Source organism: Paroedura picta, chromosome 5, assembly GCF_049243985.1.
Source record: "Paroedura picta isolate Pp20150507F chromosome 5, Ppicta_v3.0, whole genome shotgun sequence".
Lineage (NCBI taxonomy): Eukaryota > Metazoa > Chordata > Lepidosauria > Squamata > Gekkonidae > Paroedura > Paroedura picta.
The window spans coordinates 80,049,951-80,077,931 of NC_135373.1; the positions used below are offsets into that span (position 1 = coordinate 80,049,951).

General features: G+C 41.3%; 1 protein-coding gene and 1 long non-coding RNA gene across 3 annotated transcripts in view; one reads left to right on the forward strand and one right to left on the reverse strand.

Moving 5' to 3' along the window:
- Positions 1-27,981, forward strand: part of LOC143838007 (uncharacterized) — an 82,595-nt gene that overhangs the window by 30,464 nt on the left and 24,150 nt on the right. The window lies entirely within an intron of this gene.
- Positions 1-27,981, reverse strand: part of PPM1H (protein phosphatase, Mg2+/Mn2+ dependent 1H) — an 89,199-nt gene that overhangs the window by 8,152 nt on the left and 53,066 nt on the right. The window contains exons 5-9 of one of the 2 annotated variants that reach the window (XM_077338674.1): positions 16,582-16,666; positions 13,592-13,710; positions 7,056-7,119; positions 5,266-5,373; positions 55-206 (exon numbers count right to left, since the gene is read on the reverse strand). In XM_077338674.1, coding sequence (XP_077194789.1) covers positions 55-206; positions 5,266-5,373; positions 7,056-7,119; positions 13,592-13,710; positions 16,582-16,666 — 528 coding nt within the window. The remainder of the gene's footprint in view (positions 1-54; positions 207-5,265; positions 5,374-7,055; positions 7,120-13,591; positions 13,711-16,581; positions 16,667-27,981) is intronic. The other variant, XM_077338675.1, reaches the window with a different exon arrangement.

The following is a 27,981-nucleotide window of genomic DNA, read 5'->3' on the forward strand; positions in this document are numbered from 1 at the left end:
TGACAGGAATACTTCCTTGATAAATAAATATAAACAAAAGGCAAAACCACAAACCTGTGGGGGTCATCAGGGTCACAGTTTGGTAGGAAGTTAGTCACAGCTTCTGCCACTTCTTCATTTAATAGTACATCCCAAAGTCCATCTGTAGCTAAGATCAAGACATCATCCGGGCTATGCCCATGTTGGAGAAGATCATACACTCTTACCTGAAAGCAGAATGAAAGCAAAAAAAGCAACTCCATCAGCTGAAGGAGCCTTTCTGAGACTAGGAAACTCATTTAATATCAACAAGTTGTATTGAATGTCAGTAGACAAGCAACTCACACAATGTAAGATATTCACACACAAAGAGAAGGTTATTAGGAACTGAGGTTCTAGCAAGTACTCCTGTTGTTGGACAGGATGGGATGTAGCTTGTGATGGTTACTTCTCTAGCTCTAGCTTTTAAAAGTTAGAAGTTCTTCAGCCATCCTCCTCCTCTCTCCTCTAAAGACAAGGCAGATCAGTTTCATGGGAACTAAAAACTGCTAGCACAAATCCTGTGTGGCCAACCAGAAAATTGCAATGTGGCAGCCCCATTAATATGAGCTTAATAAATGGTAAGTCTTGAAGGTGCCACTTGTTTTGTTTAACCAGAAAATACCCATAGTTTGGACCAGTCAGCTTTTCTGCCTGCAAAAAAGAAAAGAGAGGTCCACTTTGATGACCAAAAATACCAAGCTGGGGATCATGAACACTGTCAAGATAGGAACTGGGTGACACCGAGAAAGGTGGCTGCACCCAATCCTGTTTGTACAGTCCACAGCATTCTCTAATGCTTTGCCAGAATATTAACTAGCTGAAAATGTTCTCATGAATCACAATATTTTTCAGTCACCAGCACAGACTCATAGCCCAACTCTGATCTTTGACACTGACAGTTTGGTGAATGAGGCATCTAGAATATACGTTTCATCTAAATTGCTCAATTTCACTGGAGCAGCATGCCAACTAAAGTTATGTTTTCAATTATGCCCCTTCTGTGAGGTCTTCTACCTACTTGCATTCAACTTCCCATTGTCAAACCACCTGGCCTTGAATTCTGAAAGCAAAACCTTCAGGAGTCCTTCTGAACCAATAGCCAAGCACTTTAATTACCCCAGCAATGACTGTATTTTAAAAGGACTGAAGCAGTTTTGTCACAGCAGACAAGTGGAAATTATTATCTGGATCAAGATTTAGAAAAGGTGCACCTGGCCTGTAGAGCTGCATTATCCTTGTGGCTGACAGGATCAGTGCTCTACTGATATGCTGGGAATATACCACAGAACTGCTAGATGAGACTTTATCATATTTCCCCTGTGTGTTGCTACTCTTAGAACTCAGGAGAAAAAAATATAGAGAAAGATCTCTTCAAGGAGTCAGGTTCCCAGTGCAAAATCTCTTATTTTCCTGTAAATTATGGAGAGAACAGAAGTAAACTATTGATTCTAATGTTATTTGCTAAGGGTAGATAAAAATGACATTAATGACTTAAAATCAGGTAAACCAGACTCCAAGACTCCCCCCCCCCAGCAGCTGCATTGATTGCCAGTTGTTGCCCAGATCAAGGTTTTGACCTTCAAGGACCTACGCAGTCTGGGGCCCACATAACTGAGGGACTGCCTGTCACCCTATGCTCCCCGCAGGGCTTTATGCTCTACGGGCACTGGTTTGTTGGTGATTCCTGGCCTGAGAGAGACATGCCTGGCAGGGCCTTTTCAGTCCTGGCCCCGACCTGGTGGAATGAGCTCCCTGGTAAGCTGTGGGCCCTGTGGGAGCTTTCCACTTTCCGCAGGACCTACAAAATGGAGCTCTTCTGCCAGGTCTTTGGTTGAGGCCAGGGCAGAGGAAGATCACTGAAAGATCACGCCCCCCTCCCAGAGCTGGTGTCAGCATCTGGGCATTGCTAGCTAGGCCCTTTCTCCTCCCCAATAGTGGGTATCAGTCTTGGGTGTGGGGCTTGTTTATTTATTGCCTGTTGCTGTGTATTTTATATTGTATCAGTGTGTCCTTTTAATGGGGATTTTATTTGGATTTTTAATGACCTTGTGACCCGCCACGAGCCATTGTACGAGTGGAATATAAATCACATTAAACAAACAAACAAATAAATAAATATTGTTTCTGGGAAGAAGGGATTTTTGCCATTCTCCACTTTAACTTCAGGAGTACCCCTCCCACTAGGGATTCCTAGGTCTACAGAGTTCCCTTTGGGCTCCTAGGTATATGGATTCATTACAGCAGGAAACAAGTCAGACTACCAGCGCAATCGTGCAGAATATGGTTGGGAAGCATAGCTACCCACCCAAATCCCTGCCCTTCCCACCAACCCTTTGGCGTGGAAGGGAAGAGTGGGCTGACATGACCATATATAGTCATATGACCCAATAAATGTTTAACACATTTTAAAAAATATTAAAAATTAATTCCCACCCATTTGGGAAACCCATCCAGGACTGTCAAGAAACCCCAGGGTTTCACAAAATCTGATTAAGAAAGACTGAGCTATATTGAAGTTATATGAAAACATGAAGCTCCTTTACATTCCGAAAGAAAGCACATTGAGTCTGTGAAAGAAATAAGAAATATAAATACAAAGCCTTTAGCAGTGTAACAGAAATGAAGAATAAAACAAGAATAAAATACAGTCACGTTGCAAAATCAGGTTTGCAAAACAAAACAGTTACAGACAAACGTATGGTTATAGCAGTTGTAGCATTCATCCATTACAATTTGGCAACTAAAACTGAATTCTATGGCAGCCCCTGAAATATTTTTTCAGACTTTGAGGAGCCCCAGAAGGTATGTCAGCTGGCCTTGCCTGCTGCCACACCCCCAGAAGTGACATCAGTGCCCACACCCTTAGCCCTCTTTTTGCTCCTCTCTCCCGGCCTTTACTACTACTATGGTGGCAATGCCTCATGTAGGCCGAAAAGAAGAAAGGAGCTAAGAAGACAGCCCATACCATGCCACTTCAGAGCTCTTGCGGACCCCCTTCAGAACTTCTACGGACCCCCAGGGGTCCATGGGCTACTGGTTGGGAATCCCTAGTCTATGGTATATGTTCAACTTTAAAAACATTTTGGTGTAGTGGTTAAGAGCGGCAGCCTCTAATCTGAAGAACGAGGCTTGATTCTTCACTCCTCCACATGCAGCCACCTGGGTGATCTTGGGCTAGTCATCATATTCCTATTAGAGCTGTTCTTGCAGATCAGTTCTGTAAGAGCTCTCTCAGTCCTACCTACCTCACACAGTTTCTGTTGGGGAGAGAGGAAGGGAAGGTGATTTGGGTAGACTCCTTTGATTTTGGGTAGACTCCTTTAGGTAGTCAAAGAGAAGTATAAAAACCCACTCTTCTAACAGGAAAAATTGGGGGTGTGCAGTAGCAACAGGAAGGCACTAGCAACAAACCTGCTACAACCAACTTATTTCAATAAGGTTTTAACCCTCCAGCTCTCACTTAAAGAGTATTTAACAGCACTACACTTTAGACATCAAAATTCCCATTTCCATGCAACACAGATACTATGTAGGTGTTCTGTGAGGATATGCCGCCTATGACTAACTTTCCATCCTATACAATGTGAGCCATTCCGCACCAGGATCTATGTGGCAAATTGGTTGCGGGACGAAAAAACGCCATTTTAAATAGTGGAATTCGTCATTATGCATACCTGGCTTTGTAGTGGAATCCAGTTGCATTTCTATCGTTTCCCACAGGTTTCCGGTCTCTGCAAAAATCGCTAGCCAGGAAGCGATATTGCCGAGCTCGTCCTGCCCCTGGCCGTCAAGCAGCCAATGGGCAGCCGTTATCATGATCCCAAAAAGCCCCTTTCCCTTTAAGGAAGTTAAAAAAAAACCAACACGTTGCAACGAATCTGCGTTGATTCGTTGCAACGGAGAGACCCATCCAGGTAGCAGGTGGTGTTTGAGCTGCCGTTTCATCATTGCCACGCTCCCCCTGAGTGAAAAAAAAATAACCCACCCCCCCCCGGCACGGTGGCGATTTTCGGCCGAAAATACAGTAAAAAATAAAGTGAAAATAAACCAGCAAACGGGGCTGTGTGTTGTTTCGTGCTTAGTGACTTAAAACAGCTCTGCAGCCAGGGAAACCTCGCTGGGTAACCAAAGCTCGCCGGTGCGTTTATCTCCGCTCGCTCGGAGAAAAAAAAAATGGTGTTCGCTTCACCGGAAGATCAGAGGAGAGAGCTAGGGGGTGGGACTTTGCAGAAACCACAACAATGGTAACGCACAGAACTTTTTCGCTAGTGTTGCTGATTGGTTGCAAGAGTGTAGCGCTTTTCGGAGGGTGAATCTACTTTTTGGAATTTCCCTGAAAGCGCTACAACGAAGCGCTTTTTGCGGATCGGTTTCAGGAGTGTTGCAGTGTCAACGACGTTGTGCATAATGGCAAAACTGTAGCGATTTCAATTTGTAACCATTGTGCTATTTTGGACGAGTGCGGAATGGCCCTGTATCTTGCACTGTTTTGGATATCTTTCTTTTCCTAGAATGCTCACTCCATTCTTGGCTATATGATATAACACCTAACCCAGAGTAGGGAATTGTCATTTTGATTCATTTTAATGCATGAATCCCCATAATCTCCTTTATGCTACATCAAAATAAAATATATCTTTTACTAAATTTGCCTACAGAACAATCCTACATTTACTCTCACCTTTGAATTCTGTGAAGCGAAGTGGTTCTTCAGGGAAGTCATCTTCCCTAAGGAGTGATCACACACTATACAAAAGTGATCATTGGAAAGAGGGTTCCAGATAACTTAAGAGTTACTCAATACCTTCCCGCCCCCAATACTATGGTTATTAGTGGTTTTGGATTCACTGCTGTTTTCATTGTGGCTGTTTTGTGTCCATTTTGTGTTTTAGCCATTTTAATGCTGGCAAATATGGAAATGTTTTTCAATATAATATAATTCAAGTAATTTGTTTCCTTTTTTGCAGGCTTCTTTGTTTCCTGCCCTGGTGCCAATTTTCAGTGCAGCATGCCAACTTTCCACTTTATGGTTCCATGTCTTTTATATTAATGCTGTGTCAAATACTTTACCAGTAGATGGCCATCAATTGAGCTTCCACTATCTGGCAGCCTCAGCCACCAAGAAATGAATTTTGACCATCTTTTCCTTAAGTCATTATGACTACATTCAGCATGGTATCTGTGCTTCAGAAAGTTAGACATTTCCCTCTTCCTGTGACCACAATAAAGATATTAATGTTCTACCTCTGGAGATGAAGACAAAAAAGGCTTGATGTAGATGTTTGAGTCATGCACCTTCAGGTCATGGTCACCAAGTCCTCTTGTAACCCCAATAGTTGCCATAACACGAGCCTGGGAATGAACACACATACCAGTTTTAAAACATGTTCTGAAAGATATTTGTGTGAGAATTATTAAGCAGCACCACTAACCACATTCAATGACTCCAGCAGAGCTAATCTTGCCAGCTTCATCATGACCTACAGAAGAGGATATGCATCTCTATTGTGTATCCAGCTGGTTCACTATATTTCAACAAATTGATGCAAGTGTAGTATAGGATAGGAAACTGAATACAACAATGGTTTCATTCTTGTTCTTTTCTTCTTCTTTTGCCTTAATGAGATGCTAATGCTGGCCTAGACCCAAAACAGTCTTCTAGGAGTACATGCCCAGTGGGACTTCTATACAACGCCCAAGATATTTCTGAAACTCAACTTGGTTTCTGGAGGATTGTCAGGCAGGATGGAAAGATACTGTTTGAAAAGTGGCTGAGTGGGTTCCTTGGGCATATGCAACTAGCTCCTCAATCATCATCAAGTATTTCAGACTCACCTTAAACCTGACATGTACAGTTATAACATGCGTCAGTACCTGAACCGTACTCCTTCCCTTCTCTTATACCACTTAGGTATGTCAGCCTCCTTCACAAATCATAGCAACCCTCAATGTTCTTTGCCAGCCCTACAGAAACATCTGCATTTCCAGTGTTATTTTCACATTCTCATTTAAGCAGGAGAATGGAATTCTTTGGGTTTGCTTCTGAAGCTGATTTTACTAATCCTAATCCCAATATTGGATCTAAAAATACACTGGCAATTTTAACAACAACAAAAACTATTAGACCAACAAAAGGGGCAAATAAATTTTTATTGAAAATGAAAAAAACTTTATCAACACATACTGTTAAACCACAGCAGGTTCAAGCCTTAAATAACTGGACCGATTCTGAAAATAGACTATTTTACAAAATTCAGATAAGCAGTCAAAACCATAGGAGAAGGAGCTGCTTAGGAATATAGCAAACATGCCAAGGCCAGAAACCTGAAACCTCCATGTGCTTTTGATCCAAAGTACTACATGTTTCAGGTATGTAGGAATCAATGCTGATAATCTTGCTATTTCTAGTTAAGTAGTTGGCAACATTTTGCTACTTCAGTTGTGTTACAGCATAACACTTTCTCCTCCACTTCTGAAAGGGAATTTTGTTACCAAAAAATTTAGAGTGTGAAGTTCACTAGGAATGTGTCTGCCCACATTTGAATTCAATTTCACTCGATCTCATTTTACCATAAAGCCATTTTCAAAACTAAATTACAGCTACATATTGCCTTTGATTTTCTCCACCTTCTTAGAGCACACCTTATTTGCCAAATATTTAACTTCATAATCAGCTTGTGGAATTGTCTGTATATCATACAAATTAATCATTTCTTCTCAAATTGTCTCCCCATTCCTCAAAATTAAACAGGACATAATCCCAATAAGTAGACAGAATGGAATGCTGCAGTAAATGATATTAAACTGCTTTTTAAAAATATGCTGCCTATTCCTACCACTCTTCCAGCTCTCCACACACACAAACATCCTATAGACCGCAGGAATTGATTTACAGGATCCATAGTATTCTTTTAAACTGTCAGAATGGAAAAAAAATAGAAAAGTAGAAAACACTGAACTAACTGCTAGGGGCTAAATACAGTGGTAAACAATACCAGGCCCTATATTTCCTTGAAATGTCAAAACACACTTACCTTCTTGCCTTCTCCATATATAAGTGGAAATTTGAGGTCATCTTCTTCAATGGTTTTATATGCCCTGGAGGAGGATAAACACCATTTTATAAAACTTGCACTCAGTTTGTGACCCCTGACACTAATGGCTGCATTTTTATGTTATTTCCTCTCTTCTCCTTTCTAATTGCTGTCAATTTTTATCATATTGATATTTTCCCTTATAATTTTGCCATTTGGGCATAATAAAAATACAAATAACAATGTAATTCTACAGAAAGAAAAGATGAGCATGTGGCTTAAAACATTTAACTACACTGAGAAAATATCCTGATTACCAGAGGCTTCTAGATCCATGTACATCACTGTATCATCATAAGAGGAAAGGGAATGATTTGATAGCTATGAAAAATGACAAGGTTTGAAGATCAAAACAGCATACACTGATTTCAAAGATCAAGGACATTAAAGAAAATACATGACTACAGTTTAGTGAAAGACCACTTAACCTTGATTATGTCATTCAGGGTTACCAGAAATTACCCTGTCACATCTTCCTACTACTTCAGAAAAACTAAGAAAATCTTCCTACTAAGAATTCTCATGCAGGGTTGCCTTGTGGCATACAGCTCCATACATGTGGTCTGGGACACTGTGACAGACCAATGATTGGACCACTATGTCTATATACAACACTAATCTACTGCATACTAATTCTTCAACAGAATTTCCAACTTGAATCATTTTTAAAGATGTGGAGTTCTGATGAGAGAAAAGTAGGTCCCTACCTAACACACTACTACCAATGTTGTTGAACCCCAATGGGTGAAAATCAGGTAGCCCAGTTATGGGAAATACTGAAGATAGAAAACATAATGAAACATGAGACCAACCTGCACCATCTCTTTCACATAACTTCTGTGTGGAGTATCTATTTGCATTTCTGGATTAAGCAGTTTGGCTAATGTTTCAGCACCCAGGACAGAGATTGGCAACCTGCAAAGAGATCTGGATTGGCCTGGTGATAACCTGCACCTGGCAGCAGTCACCACCTGCCCTCCTCCCTAGAGGAAGCAGGCCAGGCTGCTGCTTGTAAAGAGGGACACCACTTTCTCAGCTTGCAAACTACCATCTCCTCACTATTGGAATAAGTAAAGTATGACATCAAGTTGCAACTGACTCATGGTGACCCTTGATGGGGTTTTCAAAGCAAGAGATGAGCAGAGGTAGTTTGTCATTGCCTTCCTCTGCATAGGAGCCACAGTCTTTCTTGGTGGCCACCCAACTCTACTTAGCTTCCTAGCTCTCATGAGATTAGGCTGATCTGGGCTATTAGGGCTGCTGCTTCACTATTGAAGCTAGTAAAAATTAGTACAATACGTTGAGGATAGTTACAGTAGTTGCCTCTCCCTCCTCACATCTCTATGAAGCAGTGGCAGTTCTAGCTACTGCTACCTCCTTTAAATAAAGCTTTCTTTATTTTTATAACCTGCACACAGGGTGGTTAAACAACAAAGACCGACAAGCAATAAAAAATTTAAAATCTCAAATAATATTATAAAAATATTCTCCTAGCTCCCAACTGATTCAGGTTTTGATTTGGGTGGGTCAATAAGAGGGCCTATTGTCTCTCAGTTTATGGCTGTGAGGCTAGCGCTTCTTGAAGGTTCTTCTGGCCCCCAATCATATACCTAGTGGAACATCTCTTTCAGTCCCTGCAGAACTGGTTAAGGTCCTGCAGGGCCCTGATCTCCCTTGGCAGAGCATTCTACCAGGTTGGGGCCAAGGCTGAGAAGGCCGTGGCCCTAATCAAGGCTAGTTTCACCTCCTTTGGGCCAAGGATCCTAAACAGGTCTTGGTCCAAGGATCTAATTAACCTGGTTGGGGAGTGGGGTAAGAGCTGGCATGAGGATAATCCAAACGTTGACCAGAAGTGACTCCGGCTCGAAGTGACTGGCCCACACATCAGCCTTTCTTTGATAGGCCATCCCACCAATTCTGAAAAGGATGTTCACGCCTGCACTAGGATATCACAAAACCTGCCAAAGAAGCAGCAGCAGTTCTTTTCCCCACCAGTCCATCTGGGACTGTTGGAAGAGACGTCAAATAAGCAGTGAAGAATTTTTCCACAGACTTGCCTTGAAACATTTCCACACAGTTCTGTATTTCTTTTATACAACTACAAACTTCTGGGCTTTAAGCAACAAAAAGAATGTTTATACTGTCTGTGTCATTTATAGGAAGTTCATGGTGTATAAAAATAGAATACACCACTGCTATATTCTCATGAACACACACATACATGGAAGAGGAAGAGCCTTATAAAGCATGCTGGCATGACACTTCTCTCAAGAATCCAGCAACAATAAACAACAACAGCTTAATCCCACAGCAATAAAACTGCACCTAGATGGTGGCTTTACAAGTTTTCTCCTTATTTTGCTAACCATGGCCTCTGAAAGAAAACAAATGCCTGCCAAAGCATGGCAGAAGCCATGGTAAATGTGAAGATATAATCAAGGCTTGTGGTTTTGAGGTGTCTTAAAACTGTCAGTGCACCATCACAACCAGAGGAGCTTTTAAAAATCAAATGCATCATTATTTATACTAAACACTGAGCTTCCTAAACTTGCTGTTTCCCTTTATTCTCTCACGGCATTTGTAAAGGGTGGTTACTTATTAAATGCCAATTGTATGTGGAAATCTTCATTTGGATTCATCATAGAAACTAAAAGTAGTAAAGAAAAAAACTGGCATTTTGGACAGGACTACAACTTCAGACTAATTTCCCATTAAAAAGCAGCACAGTAGCAACTAATACTCCAAGAAAACCTAGGCAGGAAGTCAGATTTGCATCACATGAACTATATTGCCCCCTTTTTGCCAGAAGTATTGCCCTTTCTGGCTCCTGCTGACATGTTGCTCCCACAGACACCTCATTTCATATCTAGAGTAAGTTTCCTCAAATTCAGAAGTTAAACAGGCTTTTCCTTAGTTAGTCTTTAGATAGATTTCCAAGGAATACCAGGATTGCTACTCAGAGGCAGGCAATGGCAAACCACCTCCAAAATCTCTTGGCTTGAAAACCCCATGAGGTGGCACCATTAGATAACTATGACTTGACAGCAAAAAAAGTCCATGCAGGTATCTTAATTTGGAAGGCAGGGCAACCTGGATGCCACTTCATGGTTAGAATGAAGCACATTTATCAGTGTAAAATTAACAGTCAGACTGTATTTTGTTGAACTATTGCATTCGCTTATTTTTACTGATATTACAGATAGTTATAGATGTCTTAAATAAAACATGCAGAATTGAATGTGATATGAACATATGGGGGTGGGGGATGGCACCATTAGGAAACTTGGAATAGACCAGAAGTGGTACAAATTGAAGGTCCAGTTCCAAATGTCAGCTCGGAACCCAGCTCCACCACTGGAATTATAATGCAGGCACAATAGATATATAGGAAATGCAAAAGGAAACAAAAAGTCAAAAAAAGCTAGATGTTTAAAAAATTCTTAAAGCATGGAAATGCCTGAAAAGGGGAAGACACTCTCCCTAGCAGTCTTCATAAGAGAAGGATCATAAATGTCCAAGCCTAGACGTCTAGCGATTATACCACACAATCCTACATAACATTGTAAGCTTATAAATAAATACATATGAGTAATATTCAGACAATAATTAAAATATTTTTTCAAGGTCTGTTTAGTGTGGTGTTAAGCTATGGAAAAGAAGTCAAAATATGTTTAAAGTTTGAATGTAGAAAAAAAATAAGTTCTAATGATAATTCAGTACAAAGATCCTCAAACAGTGGCAGCCTGCCAGCCTTGTCTTAGGCAACTGCAGTAAAGGGCAAGGGCTTCCTTAGTTTTGTTTTCAGCCCCTCCTGCCCCAGAGACTGTAGCCCTGTTCCTCTGGCTTACATACACTTGGGGAAAGAGGAGCCATTTGTCACTGCCAGGAGATGTGCTATGCGCAGCAGGTCAGATCTCTTCCCCTGCTGTTCCTGCAACTGGAGCTGCAAATCTTGAAAAGATGCAGAACATGCATGTTGCGAAAAGCCATTTATCATCCCTGGGCTATGCTCCAGACAGAATGGAGCTGGCTGATGTCTCGTCTGCATACTAAGGGGTGGGGGGACTGGGAGGATGCCTTTCAAAGGAGTTTGGATAAATCTGATTCATCCCCTTGTTATTTTCTGTAACTTTCTCTTTGCTCATCAGCAGATGAAGAGGGTTGCTCTAATTATACCAAGGTCATCCCCCTTGCCCCAAACGAGTGCCAAAGTATCTCCCACAATTATTACATTTTAAAAACACAATTAAATTAGGAAATTCATATTGGAGAAAAGGACTAATTAGGTTGACGTCTAAAGCATGATCACATAATTACCACTCTGGCCAGTGACCAAATCTATATCTGTTGGAAAGGAAAATGTGAATTATATGAATTTGATAACAAGCAGCAACAGAGCTGGAGAAAACCAGAACTCTGCTAGCTTCTCATCACCCTGCATAACCTGGAGTCCAATCTGGAGGCTATTTAACCTGCAAACAACTAGTAAGCTAATTAGACCCACCTGCCTTGGCTGGGAAATAAATTCAGATCCAGACAAGGGACACTGCAATTTAAATACTGCCTTGGGATCTGTGGCAAAGCTAATGAGGGCTGTCAGTTGGGTCTCTTTTATTAGGTGGCTCTCTGGAGAATAAAGCCCAGGAGTTCTGTTATAGGGCTTCTGTGCTTGTTTCAATAAATCAATTTATATTAAAGGGGAGGGAGGAAAGAAAAAGAGGCAGCACACGTTTGCTGTTGGCTTCATAAAGCATTCTGTGGCATTTCTCAGTCTACTTAGCCCATTCTCTGTCAGACTGTCTGACTGAGCTGTCAAAGGACATTGAGCAGAACGATAAAATATATGAGAATGCCCACAGCTACATCATTTGTTAAGCACAACCTGCATGTCACACAAAAGCAAGGCACACATGCCTGCCTTATTTCATGGCTTCTGCCTTCCTTGCACAAGAATATAATTTTGTGAACTGAAATCCCAAAACTCAACTTGATATTGGTCAAAAGGAAAAAAATACAAAGGTCAACTGAGACTAAAAACAACTCTACTCTAGCCTTTAAAAAAACTCAAATAGGGACTGAGAACTTTTCCAGTAGAAAGGAAGATCACGAAGTGGACTGAAAGCATTCCAGGAAGGTAATAAAGAAAGGTGTTTTTTAAATGTTGCTATCCCCAAGGATTCTTGCCTTTTTGGGCCTGGAATAAATTACACATATATAGTTCCCGTTGTGACACCCACTGTGGCTAATTGGATCCCATGGCAACAAAATGTTACTGCATACATTTCCCAAGAGCAAAGCTGCTAGGGACAAAACACACAACATAATGGTCCAGCTGATACCTGCTCTGGGCTTGGCTTTTAACCCTTTGGATATAGCTCAATATATAATTAGGGATTAGGTAGATTCATGGAGGATACATTGGTTACAAGTTATAGTAACTGAGGGAACCTCCACATTTGGAGGCAGCCAACCTTTGCATTTCCATGATAGGAGGCAGCATCAGAGGAAGGTCTTGGCCTCTAGGCCCTGATTTTGTTTGGCCAGAGGAACTGGTTGGCCTCTGTGTGAGGCAGGTCGTTGGACTAAATAGGCCACTGGTCTCATGCAGCGGGGTTCTTCCTAGGTTATTATATTCTTACCCCCAGCTAACTAACAGCTTCTACTTTGTGCTGCTGCTCCCTTCACCACAGCTACTTGAGAGGCTATTGCAGGTTCAAATGAGGTGAGGGAAAGAGATCACTATTTCAAAGCGCATAAAATATAAGGTTTTGTTAATTTCTATATATTTCGTGGGTGATTACAGATTTTCAAAACACCTAACTAGAGGCAATCCTCACAGGTTTAGACTATCTTGGAATGCAGGAAGGGAATACATGGGATGCTGGCACACCAGAAAGTTACATATACAAGCCCTTTTTATTGTGGAAGAAGTCAAACCTGGAACATCCAAATCTCATTAATCTCTTTAGGTTTGTAATTCCTTTTCTTAGCATTTCATTTTCATTGGCTAGGCCCTGCAACAGTTTAATCCTTTCCCCAAAGAGAACAAAAGAGCATTCAGATGTCTGAAGGGATACACTCCCAAGAAAGCTGGAATGTATGCTTTTTGAACAACTGAACTGGACAGTTCCAAGCACTCAATATTGGAAAACAAATTTGAACTTAATGTGACAAACACTGAGCAGCAAATTTTAGCTTAAGATAGCTCTGATAAGGCTTTATAGATATGCCTGTCACATTGTGTGTCCAAGCAAACTTTCCACATCAATACAAAAACAGACACGAGGGATGGCAGATATTAATCTCCTACCTAAAATGGTTGTTTTATTCCTAGCACCAAACTGGAGCACACCACAGACAAAAGAAAACAGCTGCCTGAAGACATCGTAGGTTCTGAAATTGTTTTGCTCAGTCATGAAAGAAACCTTTTTCAAACAAGAAGTACTTTGTGGAGCTTAGAAACCATGTTTCCTTACCAGCCAGTCATGTTAAAATCTCTGTAAAGCATTCTTTTTCCAACTTCCTTACGCTGTACCCTTCTTGGAAACTCAAAGTGTGTAAACTCGTTTCCCAACAAATGGGGCTGCATGTATGCCTACACGTGCAAAACAGGAGAAACAAAGCCACAGATAATAATGACACACAACAAAATTTTATTTGTCATGAATTCTATCACGAGAAAGTTCTGAAATATCTAACAACTTGATCTCACAATGAGCAATGCCAGCCAGTAGCACTGAGAATGGCTGTATCCATTTTGACATTGCAGCAGACATTGACATTGCTGGAGCACATGGTAAAGAGTCATAAAGTATGCTACATAGGAAGAGAAATAAAGTCACACTGAAAATAAACCAATTTGAAATATTTTTGGCTCACATACTCTAGGGAATCAGTTGCTTTGTGGGCATTAGGAAATATGCTGTTCATTTAACATATCAGAGATGTAAAAAATGAAATAAAGCAGCACGTCACTTGTATTTTCCATGCCCATGTTTTGCCATTTGCTGGGGAAAAATGTAAATACACAATATAAACAAATATACAATGGGTTGATCTTATGAAACATGTTGATTCCTCCTCTCTGAAGCTCTGTGCACATGAAAAGGGGAAGAGGATAATTTCTGCTGCTTTCCTCTCAAGTTATAACATTCAGTGCTACATCCCACACTGTTCCTGAGATTCTCCAAAGTTCCAGGAGAAATAATACTTTTGTAAATGTGTTTCAATCCCCTGCAGACAGTTTCCTTCTGCTTGTGGTACTTCTCTGAAGATTTTTTAAACATCATTTCCCCACAATCTTGCTTTGGTAGCAGCTGCCCCTGAAACACAAGACACCATGTGGGTGAAATAAGATGTGGCAGCCATTTTGTGTCTGATTCTACCTTCTGCAACAGCTATTTTGGTGGCTGCCATTTTGTGATTGCACCCGCAACCCTGTGTTAAAATTTTAAAGGAGCCCACAGGTTCAAAAAGTCTGGGAACCTGTGCTCTATTATATACTAGCTACTTCTAAATGTTGTTACTGCTTTATTCTTTGCAGTTGTCAGAGATTTGTAGTGATTAATACCGATTACAGCGGGGGTCATCAACCCCCAGTCTGCGGCCCGGTACTAGGCCGCCAAGGCCATGGTACCAGGCTGCTGGCAGTCGCGCCTGCCTCCCCCCCCCACAGCGAGAAGCTCGCCAGGCCTGACTAGCTTCTCACTGCGAGAGGGAAGGGAAGAGGCAGGCGCGGCCGCTAGCACGCCGGCGCCGCAAACGCGCATGTGCGCAGTTGCCGCGCACGTGCATTTGCACCCCCTGGTGGTGAAAACACACATGCGTGGCAACTGCGCGCATGCACGGCAACTGCGCATAACCCGGAGACGGTCCCTAACCTCAGAAAGGTTAGGGACCGCTGGATTACAGTATTTCCCTTACGAAATGATAGTCAAGAAAGGAAAGGAACAGGCCAAACTAGTTCTTTTTAACTGTGAATTGTTAAGTATGTGAATGTATAGATCTCTTTCCAATATATATATATGTCTTTCCGACATATATACAAAACATCAAATTAAGATGAAAAACTAGGAGGAGGAAGAAAAGATAAAAGCAAGATGAAAAAGGGGGACAGATGCAGCGTACACTGGCAGGGGATATTCAAGTAGTGATGGGAAACATAATCTTATAGGGGTTAAGGGAACCCTTTTGAGAATGCCATCAAAGTAATAAACGCAGTTTGAGTCCTGTGGTACCTTTAAAACCAACCAAGTTTTATTCAAAGTATAAGGTATTGTGTGCAAGCACACTTCTTCAGATAATGAGCAGTAACTGTTGCCAGTATCTGATAACAATGAGGGCACATGAGGATTGGAGAAAAGTGTTCCTGAGTTCAAACCTGACCAAACTTTGAGATGAGATGCTTATCTTAATTTGGGGTCTGGACACTTCATTTTCCTAGTATTGTTAGGCACTATGTGTTATGGCCAATGCATCTGAAGACAGCTTCTCTAATGTGGTTTCATGCTTCTAATACTTCCTGTGTATTTTCTTTGAATGTGAGCTCCATAGTTAAAGCACATTTGATATATATAAAGATGAAACAAACATATAAAGGTAAGGGAAAATGGCAAAACTGTTGTTTGAATTGGCTGATGATTTCAGATTTATCCAGACAGGACATCAAAAGAGATCCCCACAGGCAATACTTTACTCCTGCCATCCTAGAGCAATGCTTCACTTCCACTTTTAATTTAAGAGGCAAACAAATTATTTTAAATGTAGGCAAGTATAAATATTTATTACTGTTGCTTTGTATATGTCTGTGTGAAGATGAATGCCCCCTGAAGTAGTTCTTCCCTCTGAAACACTTCAGACTTGGGCAATGTTGCTGAGTACCAATAAAGTCTGTATGCAGAATCATATACACTTCCCCTCTCTCCATACATTGTTTTTGTCATTTATAACCAGCCAAGCAGTGTTACACTTGTACCAAGCATTTCTGAGAAGGGAAAGGCCATCTGTCTTCACAAACTTGCCCCAGTCAGCCTCTACGCACAGTAGGGTAGGGCAGTAATGATGGCGGGCTAATTTTAAACTTGGATTTTAGAGACAGAGAGCAACAGCCTGGCTTGTAGCATCTGCCTATGGTGCCTGCTTCTTTGTCAGAATTTAAAATACAGGCCAGATGCCATGACTGAACCCCTTATTCCCATGATAAAAGTTGAAAAAACAAAAAACAAAAGTTTACCATCAACATGTGGCTCTTCTAGCACCTGCCAAATAAGGTTGTTTTTGTTTCAGGATGATTCAAATCTTTCATTTAAGAATAGTTTGCAACATACCCAGTATTTGATATACGAGGAGGTTGTTTTGGCTTTGGAGCAACTTGGGCAACAGCTTCCAGCCAATATTCATAATGGTTTTTAAATTTCAGATAAGGGCTAGAGCATCAATTTATAATTTAAGTCCATAAGCCTCTTACCAGATACTGAAGACGTTGACGCTCTGTTTCTGGAGTAAATTCTGAAGACATTGGAATAATTTCTCCATTTCGGATTATTATGGCCCTATAATATCCAGAATACATAGTGAGGGAATTGAGATTCTGTTTAAACAACAGTGATATACCTGTACAAAACAAAAAATGAAAAATCTCCAACAGAGACGGTTGAAAAACATCACAGCAACTACAATCACCATAGTATGATGCCCTCTAACCTACCGTATTCTAATGATTTGCTAAAACTTGTCAGATAATATCCATTCTTGCAGCAAATGGAGATGCCAGAGCAAATCTTGTTTAATGAGGCAATGAGCTCATGGTCAAGTATGTTGAATGCTGCCATGAGGTCCAATAACATGAACAGCGCCAACTCGCCTCAATCCAGCTATCTCTGGAGGTAATCCATCAGGGTGACCAGCACTGTTTCCACCCCATGACCAGGCTGGAAGCTAGGCTAGAATGAATCCAAGACTGACGTTTCATCTAGATATGCTAGCAGTTGGTCCACAGCAGCCTTTTCAACTACCTCCCTGAGAAATGGCAAGTGCAAGACAAGGCAGTAGCTGGCTTGGTCCAACAGATCCAGAGATGGTATTTGCAGTAGCCAATGAGAAACCAGGGGATCCACAAGGCCTATTATGCACGGCCGCCATAACGGCAGTTGGCAGTCGCATGGAAAACGCGGAGGAGAAAGAAGTCAGGCAAGCCGCAAATGCACAGGACAGAACGCACCGGCAGCAAAATCCAGAGCAGCCGCCGGCTGCAGCCGATGAGGCGGCAATGCGGAACAAACAGGAAGGGAGGCGAGCACGGTGCTGACCGAGGCTGGGCCACCAAGCAGGGCGGCCGAGGTATGCGTGGGCATAGGCCCTGCCGGCGGGACCGAAGGGCATGGAAGGGGAGAGAGCAAGCACACCCAGAAGCCCTGTACACCACGGACCTCCCCAATTATGCATGCGGCCACTCCGGCGCCACTTCTGATTGCACCCTGGTCACCCAGGAAACTCCACTTTCTTCCGCATTTCGCTAACTCAGCTTTTTCAGCAACCTACGTCGACTGTGCCCGGCTGCTGCCGGTGGCGTGCATTATTGGTGATTTCCTCTGCCGCCATTCCACCCCGAATGTGGACCTTCCCCTCCATGCATAAGAGGCCCAAGAGAGGACCAACCACACAAATCCTACCCCTGGAAAAGACACAATAAACCAAACCCTAGGTAGGAAGTGATGAGTCTTATAAAAAGAGAAAATATGCTAATTTTCTGTTCAAATGCTGCCTAATGAAACTTATAAGGAATCATCTAAGTAACATAGCCAAACAAAGATACTAAAACTTCACAAAATATTCAACAGGAGAAAATCCAAGTCTATACCTGAGCATTTATCAATAACGAATTCCTTTGTAAGCACGAGAACATTTCTCAAACATCTAACCACAAATAGTAAAACGGTAGTTCCATTTAGATATAATCAACAAACGTATAGGAAAATTGGTACATCTACAACTATTATTCCTAAATTTAACACCACCCAATTGTGACCTTTCAAATATACCCCCCCCCAAAAGAAGTACAGTATATGCACTAGACATTTGAACTATCCTGAATACTCTCACCCTCAGTTCTGCAGGACATGGAGGCCTACCTATTCTTTTATACGGTAATTGACTTTAATTAAGATACTCAAGGACAGACAATGATGCACAATATTCTTATTGTACTTCAGTGTTCACATTCCCATTTTAATAACAGGTCTGTATTTTAACACCTTTTCATTAGTTGTACAGTTGTAGTTTGAGGAAATTACTGCAATCTAAAAGACATATCCATTTCATATCTGCCATCAAGATTACTATACCAAATAAGGCTAAAAAATGCATTGTACAAACTTCCCAATTAATATTTCATATATACAAAGCACATCACTGTATTATAAGACCCAGAAATTCATGTAGTAAACATCAACAAAGGCTGTAATCTTCTATGATATCTTTTCACTAGCTAATATATGCTTTATTGACACCTCAGCAGAGTAACCAAAATGTTGCTTATTTCCTCAACAGAGTAATCAAAATGTTGGAGATGAATAAGTGCATTGACAAATAATATATTTCAGGAAGTAGAGATATTAACATTGTGTGGTTCATGCTATATTGCATCTTCATGAGTTACTGAGCAATCACAAACTCCCACATTTTTCCCTAATGCATCCTGATCTGCAAACTTTAAAAGACAATGACAAAACAGTTCACCTTGAAAGGCTAGCAACACCTACTACAATGCTATTTAATGTTGGTCTCCCACAAGTCCAGTTTCCTGATGATGATGATGATGATGGTGGTGGTGATATTTAATTTCTAGACTGCCCCTCCCTGTGAACAGGTGCAGGGTATTTGAAATGGTAAAACTCATACAAAACAGTATACAAGACCAATGGATAGCTGTCAATTCAGAGGGGAGTAAAAACTTGACAAGATTGGTATTCATCAATTAAGAGACAGGAACAAACTGGAGCAAAAGAAGAAGAATCACATTGTTTCCCAACAACACAAAGGCAGAAATGGGGACCAAACAAGTGAAAACAGAAATAAAAAAGATAATTTAAGCACTAAGAACTGTTAATAATACTTGAAGAACCTGCTCTACAATAGCAGACGATAAAGAAACTTTATCATACGCTATTAAATTACTATTTTTATATGACTGAAACTAGAACAAAAAATATCAAAGAAACCAAGAGGATCAAGAAGAAATAAGTGGTCAGTTGTATCAAAGGATAAAAAAAGATCCAGTAGTAGGACAGAAAAAAAACTTCAAGATTTTGCTACAAAAAGACAAACTGGAAATTAAATGCAAGGCACCAAGAATGTCACTTTGGGACATCCATGGTCAACCACTGAACGAATGGCCAACCAGTTTCTTCAGGCACCTGACTGTATTCCTAACCAAGTTAAATGAATGCCTTAAAAGCCTGCAAGTGGCAACATAAACACTGGGGTAATTTGTGGCAGATATGTTTTCAGGCTCAAAAGACAGGCGTGAACTTTCCAGTAACTCAACAGATGACACATCTTACTTCAGAAGCATCTGGGGGAAAAGAAAGACAAGAGGAGGACTGTAGTAATCTGAATAATGAGGAGGGGTCTGAAGTCACTACATTTCCAGGCACTAACTTGGTTTTAAGTGTTTAGCTATGGCCCAGCTGGATGCTATGCAGGCATGTATTTGCTGTACACATATAAATATATCAAATGGATGAAAAGTGTTGTTAAATTGTTTAGATTAACAAAATACCATTGCAGGCTGAGGACTGAGACTGAATGGGAAACATTGTTTTTGAAGAATGGACTTGCTAAATTCAATCGCTATAGCATTTACCACCCCTTCACCTCAGGCAATGCCCCCAGTAAGGTAGTACAAAAGTCGCCCCATGGGTTGTACACAAAACGCAGAGAATTGCAGACAAAGAACAAGGAGGCCTTTCCATTCACATTGGCCTTTTGCAAAAGGTTGAGGTAGCCAGGGAAATTCATGCAGTCTTCTGCAAAAGTAAAAGGGCCAAAAGACCCTCTGAGGCAGAGGGAAGGTAAATGTCTTTTCTATCATTTTGTATTTCTATCATTTTGTAATGGAAACAAGCAGCAGACCCTCTCTCATTGTTTTCTTGCTTCCCAATGCCAGGTGGAGAGTGGTACTTTCTCTCCCTCTCACCCTCAAACACACACACACCCCGCCACACGCACACACAGAGCACTGGGAAAGGACGAAACTAAAGGGACTCCTCATCAATTGCTTCCCTTTTCCAAACCCGCAGCATGAAATTATAGAAAAGATCTGTGGCAAGTCTTTTGGGCTTGCCAAAAGACACAGGGGACGTGTCTTATCTCACTTTGCACAGGGCTTTGACAGAAGGCACAAGCAGCAAGAATCTCTTTTGCTGTTTCTGCCTGCAGAAATACCAGCATGAAGCAGCAATCCTCTACTCTCCTCAAATCCCTATAAGTGCCAAAGGATAGAGACAGGAGAAGAGGGGGGAAAGAAAACGGCAGTCTAAAATAATGGTAGCCAAAAAGTGCAGATCCCTGTTTGAAGATCTGATGAGTTACTGCATTAGGAACTAAAAGATGGTCTTTCCTTCAAACACAAGCAGTAGCTTTCCTTTATTAAATTGTACATTCTCCTTCCTTCCACGTTCTCACAGAGACATGCATGGTTTTAGCTACATACACCTTTCTTTATATTTAATTGATCAAACAGCAGATGAGCAACTAAAATCCTTAATGAGTACATGGTCTTAGTTCAATGCTTTTTAAAACATCGTGCAGACCACTCCATGGCTATGGGCTGTTCGGCTGTTGTCCCATAGCCACCACCACATTCAAACTGGCCCTTGAATGTTTGTCAGTAGACAGTTCTCCAGCCTCAGCTAGACTTGCTCCAATGTCCACATTACTGTTGGTGTGAGCAGGACCATTCTGCAGAAAATGTTCTTTAATCTATTAAGTATCTATTTGATTCAATACACACATGCATTCAAAGTCACTTTAAACTGTTCCACTGAAAAGAACCATATGAGTAATTGGTAGTAAAAACATGAATTGGTAGTAATGAGTAACTGGTTGTTTATATAGGGAAGCAGTACAAATTTATGTGGCACTGTGGCAAGGGAACACATATATTTGCAGTAACAGTACAAACCAGACTATTTATCATGTGATTTCTTAGCTTTGGGAAAACACATAAAGCATTCTGTTTTAACTTAATGGAGGACTGTGGCCATTAGTTCAGCTAAACTGAACTAACACAACCTAGAAACATGTATTTGAAGGGAATCTCTCAACTTGAAAGCGATTAGGTTTTCCAAGGATCAAACACATATTCTTTAGAGCTTAGTAATGCCATTAATTTACGTTACCAACCTATTGTTAAATTTTCATAGTATTGCTCTTGTCAGAAGCAAAATGTCTTCATGTTGATATAACCAGAGCAAGCTTGGTGAATTGATTAGGATTGTGGACTTCTAATCTGGTGAACTGGGTTTGATTCCGTGCTCCCCCCCGTACAACCTGCTGGGTGACCTTGGGCTTGCCACGGCACTGATAAAAGTTATTCCGACCAAGCAGTAATATCAGGCTCTCAGCCTCACCTACCTCACAGGGTGTCTGTTGTGAGGAGAGGAAAGGGAAGGCGACTGTAAGCCTCTTCGAGACTCCTTTGGGTAGAGAATAGCAGCATGTAAAAAGTAATAATAATAATAATAATTATTATTAATTATTATTATTATAATTATTATTATTATTATTATTATTATTATTATTAATCTTTGTCTTCCCTCAACAGAAACCAAAGATGCTTCAGCAATATTTCACCCTCACAGCCACTCCCCAATAACATAAGTTAGCCTGAGAGAGAATGACTGGCACAAGGTCACTCAATAAGTTTTCATGCCAGAGTGAGGATTCACACAAGGCCAACCAGATCCTACTTCTACACTCTACTACACCATATTAACCCTTTACTGATTTTGCTGCGAACTGGGTTACCTGTTAACTAATGTTCCAAATTCCGGTAATGACAGGAACCCAGATGAGCAGTAGTGATAAACTATAGTTAATAGTAGCCCAGTCAAGCCTGATCTCATCAGCCACCAAGGAAGAGTGGGGTTGATATGCAGAAGAAAGCATCAGCAAACTAGGGCTGCTGAAAGTGAGTTGTGACTCAACAGGACACTTTAATGGCAAGAAAGTGAGAGAAAGAAATTAATATTATAAGGGGAAAGAGAAGTATTCAGTGGCTCATGCTGCTTCTCAAGCCAGTTCATGCTTAAAGAAGGAATTTGGGTGCTTGTTAATGTTTCCCTGTCTTCTGAAACCTGAAGAGTCAGTTAAATTCAAGAACGTACATTGAAACAAAGGCCTCTGATCTCAAAGATTCTAAGATGATATGGAAAGTTTAAAACTCTCACTTGCAAACATGAACTGCAGCTAGTGATTACGTCAGAGTTTATTATTACTTCATACATTTTACCCTTGATTTTACATGACATTTCCCCCTTTATGCTGAATAAAATATCTTGTCTATTTCTGAATGTTTGAAAGCCTCTCATGTGCCCTTCAGAAGTTTAAACTAAGAGGGTGATCTTGCCCCTTTGCTCAAGTTCCTGGGCTAAGCAAGCATCACAATACAATAACGTGATAGGGTGTGAAAATCATATATCTCTAGATAAGAAAGAAATGGAATAGATAAAGAGGCTGCTCAATCAGAAATGAGGGGGGGGGGAAACAGAAGGAAAATCCTGCAACTGAGTGAGCAAACAGGGCTAGGTAGTCATAGTTTCATTTAGGGTTGTCACGCTGTAAACGGCCTCTGATAAAGCTTAAGTGGGAGAAAGGAACATATAAATGTAATAAATTGATAAATACATGGTGCCTGTAACCATGCACTGATCAAACTAATAGCTCACGTAAAGCATTCTCATGCGCATTCTGAATTCTAGCAATATGGGAAGGAGTTAAACCAGATCTACCACACTAATATTTTGCCACAGGGAATAACTTTGACAAATGCATTAAAAGTTCTAATTTAAGAGGGGCCAAAGTTGTTAGAGAAACATCAATGTGTTCTTTTGAGAAAATATATTTACCTTTTGTACATGGATGGTTTTGGGTTTAATTGTTGCATATTATTGGCCTCTCTAATGAAAAATGAGGCAGAAATACCATTCTAGTTTCAACAGGTTAGGCCACAAAATGAAAAGAATACTCCACTGCATAAAGTTACAAGTTCAATTTTATTTCTGTTGAACTTCAATTTCTCAAAACAACCACCACCATCTCCAACTGTTATGCATCTTTTGAACCAAAAATTATTTGAAATACAATACTGAACTGTACCGTTTGACAAAGGAAGCTACAGAAAAACTTGAAAGAAATGACAAAGAGAAATCACTTGGAAACATCTGACAGCATGTTCTGAATTTTAAGACACAAGGAGGCTGTGCCCATTTTATCAAAAGTCACTGAACACTGTGAATTCTATGGAGGTAAAGTGGAAATAACTGGCATGTCTGAAGAGTGATCTGAAGTCTGTCAATGGTAATGAAAGAAAGAAAGAAAGATTAAGCTGACAGAAACAATAAGGTCAAGTTTTACTATAAGACAGAATGAAGCAAGGGACCAATGCAAGTAGATTTTAATTAGGTTTGTCAAAAAACAGCCAGGAGAGGGGAAAGCCCCAACAATATAGATTTCCCCGCTATTTGTTTACTATGCCATTTAAATAAACATGTCTGGCACATGTCCATGTATTTGAATTTGATTATGTATGGAGAAACCAAGTATCTGAATGTCAGATGCCAGGAGAGCGCGGCCAAACCAATCTGAGAATAAAATAGTTTTTGTCAGCCTCATCAGAGCCTAAACAAGTCACTCCATTTTTTGGGTCATAGTCGGGACACTGGAGATTTAATCTGAGGTTATTTATTCAGAAAGCCACTCACTTTCTGTGGAAACAAGAGGCCAAGAAAAAAAATCATAGGAACATGTGTTTAGCATGCATTCAGGCAAAGCTGTCCTCTGAACATCTGGCCACTGTGATCCATGCGACAGTCACCTCCAGAATAGATTTCTGTAACTCGCTCTATGCGGGCCTGCCCTTAGGCTTGATCTGGAAGTTACAGCTGGTGCAAAATGCAGATGCTTAGGGTCCTCACTGGGACATCCTTGAGGGCCCACGTCCAGCTGGTGCTGAGGCTGCTGCATTGGTTGCTGGTTGCTGCCCAGATCCGGTTTAAGGTGCTGGTTCTTACCTTCACAGTCTGGGACCCAAATACCATAGGGACCGCTTCTCGCCCTATGTTCCCCGCAGGGCTTTACGCTCTTGCGGGGTCAAATCTGTTAGTCATTCCTGGCCCCCAGGAAGCACGCCTAGCCTCCACGAGGGCCAGGGCCTTTTCAGTCCTGGCCTCCACCTGGTGGAATGAGCTCCCAGAAGAGCTGAGGGCCCTGCAGGAGCTTTCAGCATTCCGCAGGGCCTGTAAGATGGAGCTCTTCCGCCAGGTCTACGGTTGAGGCCGGCGCGCAAGAGAATATCTGGGGCTCCCCTGCCCTGCCCCGCTCTTTGAAATCTTGTGGGGCTATTAGGAAGACTGAGGTTATCAGCCCCCACCCATCCCGAGGTTAGTACTGGTAGGAAGGGGATCCCTCCCCCGTTTTTACCGCTGTGCTCAGATTGTTGCGCTTAGATTAGATTAATTACTGGTTTTTAAGTATTGGAAATTTCTGCTTTGGGGGTTTATATTGTGAGCTACTGCAGGTAACGGTGGGATAGAAATGTAAAGATAAATAAAATAAATAAATAAATAAAAATTAATTAACAGCAAACACAAAATCTGAATCTAAAATATTACTCCTTCTTACTATCGGTTAAGAAAACTATTGAAATACCTTCTTTGATTTGCCATACTAAAAATACAGACATTCAGGACTACTTAATTCAAGAAGAAGGTGTACTTATTTCATTAAGTGGTTCTATCACATTCTGGTACACTACTGTATGAAAAAAAGTGTCATGTGACATCAGATGCCTACATGAGGACAGGTGAAATTACTTAATGGAACACCTTGACAAAAGGGTAGCTACCCTCATGGAAATAGATGCAGCTGTCTCTACCAACAAAGCTATTCTCACAAACATGGTTATATAACCATAGGGTTATATCACCAGAGAACACCATGGAGAGGAAAAATAACCACAATCTCTTAATGTGAACTAAACCTGAAGACATATTTAAATATGTTTTGCCTTTGATTCTTTGTTTCACTAGCTTGGGAAGGTGAATCTTAATGGGACCTTCATGTCCTTTATAGCTTGGTACTGCAGCATTAAATAGGAAGCACAAGAATGAATGAAACAGTGGCCAGTGCAGAGCAATGAATCTATAAGCAGGCTGAATTTCCAGAGTCTGTATATAACCAACAAATGATGGTCTTTCCTAACAGAAGCCCCAATAAGCAAATTATGTGAAGCAGTTTGCTAGGCTACAACCTATCTGTCAGGCACTTCAAAATCAGTTTGTTCTGTATTTAAATGTGAGCAGCTTGCCACACAGCTTCCAGGGACAGGAAGATTCTGGTGCTCACTGTGTAATAAGTCTCTTCTTATTATGTTGGTTTATTGTAGCATCCAACCAGAACAGGTTCGATATCTCCAGTTTTCAAAGGGAATTTTCCTCAGTGGTTGTTCCTCTCACTTGTGAGAAAATTTGTACTTCAATACTTCTATTAATCTCAAAATGTTAAAAGTATACCCATGCCTTTGGCTCTGTACTGTAGGGATGCTAGTAATCCAACTGTTAATATTGTTAGTAGCCTCGGGATAGGTTTTTTTCAAAGTCTTGCATAAGTGATGTGCACCTGGGACCAGGGCTGTTTCATGCACTTTTCTCCTGGAGCAGGGGAAGCCCGCCATTTCCTAATTGTGCCATGGGATGGAGCTTTTGGTGTTACATTGATCAGTGTATTGTTTATCAATTTAGTTTCAGCAGGAATAATCATGAGCTTCATGCTGCTACCTCTGCTGCTAATGCCGGGTGTCCATCGAGAAAGTCAATGGGCATCTCACATATAAATCCCAAGGCATCAGGTGCTATCTGAAGAAGGCAGCCTCATACTATTGAGAAGCTTGAGCCTGTTTTAAACAGAAATCACACAATACTGTCAAGGAAGAAAATTCCAAGGAAACACTACCAAGCTGAGAAACAAATGGACTACATGAAACAAAATTAAGTCCTGTAAAATATAATAATCCTTTGGAACCATTGCTTATTCAGACAATATCTGGGTCCTGTTTACAGATTAATCTCATTTTTATCAAATGAGTTTGATTATAATAATCAGTTTGCACCATTTCCTTTCTACAAGATTCAACAGAATGGCACAATCCATCTTTAAGTAACTGCAAGATTTCTTCACACACAGCCTGTGACTTGTTGCTTCAGATCTGTAGTTATAGCAGGAATCTAAATCCTGCTGTAAAAGGGATTATTCCAGTGGTCAGGAATAAGAGAAAGGAAGCTAGGATAGGATATGAATAACTTCAGATGACTCACGCTGACCAAAGTGGACAGGATGCTAACAACAGTGAAGCCAACCACATGCCCACTAGACTCTCTTAAAAACAGCCGACATAAGGATAAAAGGTCCCCTCCGGGAGATAATCAACTCATCTCTCTCAACGGGAGAATTCCCGGAGGGATTGAAAGAGGCAGTGGTACACCTATTGCTGAAAAAATAATCTTTAGACCTGCGAGAGCCTGACAACTACCGACCTGTCTCACGTTTAGCATTTCTGGGCAAGATGGTGGAAAGGGCTGTCGCAAACCAACTAACAGCATTCCTAAAAGAAGCTTCGGTCCTGGACCCATCTCAGTCAGGCTTCCAGCCTGGCCATGGGGTAGAGACAGTGCTAGTCGCCCTGACAGATGACCTCTTTATGAAATCCCCAGACGATTATGAGCATTTTGCCAATGTGATACTACAACTACTACTATGACAGTATACTGGAAGAGCAACCACTGACGAAGATAAAACAGAAAGTGGGTCACTTAACCTAGGATCCCATTTTGGTTGACTCTTTATGTTTGATCATATGTTTGACCATTTAGACTTTATGTTATAACCTTTTCACCTATAAACATAGAGAAAACTACTATATCATTGTGCCTCGTGATTTCCTTTTTTCTTCTGAGTCCACATTGAGGAATCCACGGTTCCATACTTGATTGGATGACCTCCATCACCAGTTAGACTGAGGAGGGTCAGTGCTGCTGATACTGCTAGACCTTTCAGCAGTGTTTGACACAGTCAACCATGAGCTACTAGCTCGCTGCCTCATCAATGCCGGAATACGAGGCACAGCCCTTCAGTGGCTGATCTCCTTCCTCCGGGGTCATGGACAGAGGGTTGCAATAGGAGAGAACATCAAACCGCTGACTACTCACTTGTGGAGTGCCACAAGGGGCGGTCCTCTTTCCTATCCTTTTTAACATCTTCATCTGCCCTCTTGCACAACTGGTATGGAAATTTGGGCTGGGTTGTCATCAATATGCAGATAACACCCAGCTCTTCCTTCTGATGGATGGCCGCCCTGACTCTCCCCCAGAAGCCTTAGCCAGCTGCCTGGAAGCAGTGACGAGATGGGTTAAGCAGAGTTGCCTGAAGCGCAATCCTTCAAAGACGGAGGTCCTGTGGCTGGGTAAGAAGGGCCCATGTGAGGAAGTGCATCTGCCCTGGATGGCATAGCGCTCACTACAGCTCGCTCCGCTAGGAACCTGGGTGTGATCCTGGATGCTTCCCTCACAATGGAAGCCCAGGTCACAAAGGT